The sequence below is a fragment of the Pteropus vampyrus genome, unplaced genomic scaffold (genome assembly GCF_000151845.1).
Source record: "Pteropus vampyrus isolate Shadow unplaced genomic scaffold, Pvam_2.0 Scaffold247, whole genome shotgun sequence".
In the NCBI taxonomy this organism is placed as follows: domain Eukaryota; kingdom Metazoa; phylum Chordata; class Mammalia; order Chiroptera; family Pteropodidae; genus Pteropus; species Pteropus vampyrus.
Genome location: NW_011889028.1, coordinates 974,427 through 978,312, shown reverse-complemented (window position 1 = coordinate 978,312; position 3,886 = coordinate 974,427). Strand labels below are relative to the sequence as shown.

General features: G+C 57.4%; 1 protein-coding gene and 1 non-coding gene across 2 annotated transcripts in view; both read right to left on the bottom strand.

Moving 5' to 3' along the window:
* Window positions 1-623: 623 nt before the first annotated feature.
* Window positions 624-742, bottom strand: LOC111729107. The gene has a single exon (XR_002776097.1). It is a non-coding gene; the product is annotated as a 5S ribosomal RNA (ribosomal RNA).
* Window positions 743-2,040: 1,298 nt separating this feature from the next.
* CHP2 (calcineurin like EF-hand protein 2) overlaps window positions 2,041-3,886 on the bottom strand; it is a 3,559-nt gene continuing 1,713 nt past the window's right edge. Inside the window, exons 2-7 of the mRNA XM_023520095.1 lie at window positions 3,815-3,879; window positions 3,629-3,709; window positions 3,383-3,513; window positions 3,151-3,212; window positions 2,298-2,420; window positions 2,041-2,094 (exon numbers count right to left, since the gene is read on the bottom strand). Of these exons, the coding sequence (XP_023375863.1) occupies window positions 2,041-2,094; window positions 2,298-2,420; window positions 3,151-3,212; window positions 3,383-3,513; window positions 3,629-3,709; window positions 3,815-3,879 (516 nt within the window). The remainder of the gene's footprint in view (window positions 2,095-2,297; window positions 2,421-3,150; window positions 3,213-3,382; window positions 3,514-3,628; window positions 3,710-3,814; window positions 3,880-3,886) is intronic.

The following is a 3,886-nucleotide window of genomic DNA, read 5'->3' as shown; positions in this document are numbered from 1 at the left end:
CTCATCACAGCATTATTCACAATCGCCACGACACGGGCACGCCCCAAACGTCCATCACCAGGTATACGAACGACGGAATATCATTCTATTTTCAAAAAGAAGAAAACCCTGCCACGCGTGACAACCCGGATGGACCTGGAAGCGTTATGCCGAGTGAAATAAGTCAGCCGCGGGAGGCACTGTGGCATGATCGTGCTCACGTGAGCACGATCTAAAAACGGCCGGACGCGTAGACGTGGACAGCAGAATGCTGGCTACCGGGGTGGGGGAGGGGCGCAGGGGCTGCTGCCCACTGGGCACAACGTCCCAGTTACGCAAGGCCGGTTCCGGGACTCATGGGTTGTACACTCGAAATTTGGTTACGCAGGTAGATCTCACGGTAAGCGTTCTTACCACACAGATGCCAAAAAAAAATCCTAAAAAACAAAGGGATGCGAGGAAATTTTTGGAGATGCTGGTTACGTTAATCACCTCGATTACGTTCAAAAGCATCTAACTGTACGCATTAATGACATGCAGTTTTTGTTTGTTTTGTTTCGCTTTTTTTAGGCAAGGAACCCTTGGTTGACCTCGCAGATTGCAAGGACCTTGTCGGCTTACAATCCCTTGTTTTTTATTTTTTACACCTACAGCACCTGGTCTTCCTAGGTGGTCTCCCATCCAAGGACTAACCAGGCCCGACCCTGCTTAGCTTCCGAGGTCAGACGGGATCGGGCGTGTCCAGGGTGGCGTGGCCGTAGATGCCGTGCAGTTTTCTGCACATCTCAGTCGAGCTGTGGGGGAGCCCCTGGCGTCCATGGTGTCTGTGAACGCCGGGAAGCTGACGAAGGCTGAGCATCGGGCTCTCCTAAGCGGACGGCCCTGGCCTCTTGCATCTCTGGCTTATTTTTTCCCACTGCAGCCAGTTTCAAGCTGCCAGTGGGACGTCACGGAAAGCGGAGTTAGAAGGATGTGAGCGCCACAAGCAGCTCTCACGTGTTAATGCAAGACGACTCGGGCACAGCCCCGGGGCGGGGACACGGGCAGGACACCAACGGCACCTCCCATAGGTAGCGCCAGAATGCTTTGCTACGGACCTAGACCCTCATGATTTTATCTGACTTTTACGCTCTTGCTGTGACATGTCAACGTTGGAACATCTTAACATTTTTAAACAACGGAATTACTCTGCAAACCTTTGAATTATGTCCTGCTCTTAGATGGCGTGTCTCGTTGGCTCTTTTCCCGTCACTTCTCTCCCCTTCCTCCCCATCACTCTGTCACGCACCCATGGGATCAGCGAAAACCCGCCTGAAAAGCCAGACTTCACGACTCCGTCGGGGGGACTTAGCAGTAACGAAAGCTCTGTTTGGCGCCAATTCCCCTTCTCCTGCTAATAGCTTTGTCCGTTAAGCCACCATCTCTTACCCCGTCCTGAATCCTCAGGCCCTATTTCCTGGCTCTAGCAGTTAGCACAGGAACACTTACCGATTGGAACATTCCAGTCCCCTAGAGAAGGGACAAACCCCAGTTGAGCTAATAACACTCCTTTCTTAGAAGTATTGAGAAAGAAATTCTGTCCCCACTGGATTACAGGGCTAACGGGATGGAAACCTGGCACTGCTGGAGGCCACTGTCCACCCTGAGGTGAGAGCCCCCGAGAATGAAGCCGGCACAGAGGGAATCTGGGCCGAGCGACGGAGAGTGGCCGAGCCCAGGGAGCGCCCTCCGAGCCGGTGGATACGGCTGCGCATGAAGACACGCCCACACTTTTCCGGTATTCTGAAGACAATTTCAGACTTTATCATTATGTGAGCCTGTAAAATCCCTTTTTGAACCCAAGTCCCTTTGATTTGGGGTTTCAATCACTCGCAACCGGAAGATTGTTGGCCGATTCACAGATCTGAGGTCAAATGAGTGAGTACCCTCCCCCCTCCCCCCAATCTGGCTTTCTCTCTTTGGCCCCGAACAGGGTCGGGCGTAGAACAGCCAGCACGGTGTTTTGGGGCTGCGTCTCCGTGGGGGCTGAGGCTGAATCCCAGGCAGCCCTGGGCAGGAAGGTCACTTCAGGATCCGTATGCTCATTTTCTGCTCAATGTCCATCTTCTCCAAGGACTGGGGGAGACGGGTGCTAGTCAAGGGCACTTGAATTCTCCGAACCCCTGAGCTTCCAGCCTCCTCTCCGGCCTCCAAGGCCCTGCCATTCCCTGGAGTCCCTCTCTGTCTGCCTCCCTCCTTCCGGCTTTGTGCCCCGTCCATCGTCCATCGGTGCTCGGATCTCCTGCCCTCAACTCCCCGGGCCCCGAGGGCGCTCTGACCTTGGCAAACTCCAGGAAGGACACGGCCCCGTCCCCATCGTCGTCGGCTTCCTGCACCGTGCGGTCGGCAATGCTCTCCAGCTGTTCCTCTGTCACCTGGACCCCGACCATCAGCCGGAGCACCTGAGAGGAGGAGGAGGGGACGGCCAGAAAGAGGAGGCACAGGGACAACGGGCTTCGTCCCCCAGACCTGGCCCACGTCACCCCAAAAGTTATTCCCAATTTTGCAATCCATCCTTCATCTATTTTGGACTCCATTCCCATCACTTGCCACCATACCTGCCGATAACTGCCCCTGTAGCTTCTCTGTCCAAACACCCATCTGTCCATCTCTGTCCCACAGTCACCTCGACAATGTGCCCAGGCTCATTGCTCAACCGCAGTCTTAGGGCCTAACCTCCATCTGTCCTCGGCCCCAGAACCCACCTTGCTCTCCAGCTACCCTCAAAGCCGCCCCCCACTTCGTATCTGCCCCAGAGCCCCCTCCATCTCAGCACCACGGACTCTTGGGGAGGGACAATTCCGTTCGTGGGGGGAGGGGGCCGCCCTGTGTGTCGTGAGATGTTTCACAGCGTTCATCACCTTCACCCACTGGGGGCCCGCTGCGCCGGCCCCTCCCCAGTCATGACAACTAAAAACGTCTCTAGATATTGCCAGTGTCATTCAGCGAGCAAAATCGCCCCCAGTAGGGGACCCCGACCTCTCTCCGATGTCATACCCAACTGTTGCCTGCCCCATCTCCCAGTGAACCCACACTCCAGCCCCACCTATTGCCTTTGCCCACCCAACACCCCAATCGCCAGCCAAACTCCACCCCCCCATGGGCGCGGCACATTTGTGCTGTTCTCCCAACCTGCAGCATCTCCTGCTGTGAGATCTTCCCATCCCTGTCCAGGTCGTAGAGCTGAAATGCAACTGGGGAGGCGGGAAGGAAGGTGGGTCTCCCCGGCTCCCCCCCCCCAAGCAGAGGGCCCCCCGGAGGAGTAGGGAGGTCCTCAACAGGCTCATGGCGGGGGGAGTTGCCTTGGGCCTCTCGCTGGTGCGGTAACTCTGGGGTCTCGCTTGGGGGGACCCCACCAGCTTACAGCGGAGTTTGTTCATTCTGCTGTTGAAGGGTTCGGGCTCATCGGGGCCCCGGGTTCTGGTGCCCTCGTCATCTACAGGTCGGAAGTGTGCCAGGACCCTGACGAAGCCGGGGAAGTCCACTCTCAGATTCCTGGGGAGCGGGGGAGGCAGTGGTCACGCGAGCCCTCCCTCTGCCTTGGTCCCCAACCTCTCCCCTCCCGCCAGGCTTTTCCCTCTGTCTCCTGCCCCAGCCCGCGAGGCCTCACCCTTCAGGGAAAAAGCTGTCTATAATGCGGTCCCCTAGGGGGTTCACGGCCAGCGCCCCGATCTGCTGCAGATCCACGCGGCTGGAAAGGAAGTTCAAAGCAGATGGGGTGGACGGTGCAGGGTCAACGCGGCGGAGGGGGCGGCCAGGTCAGAGAGACAGAGGGGTGCTAGGGGTGGGGCCCCACCTCAGGTAGCCCTTCTTGTTGCTGTCCAGGTTCTGAAATCTGCGGTGAAGCCGCAGCAGGCAGGCCTGCGAG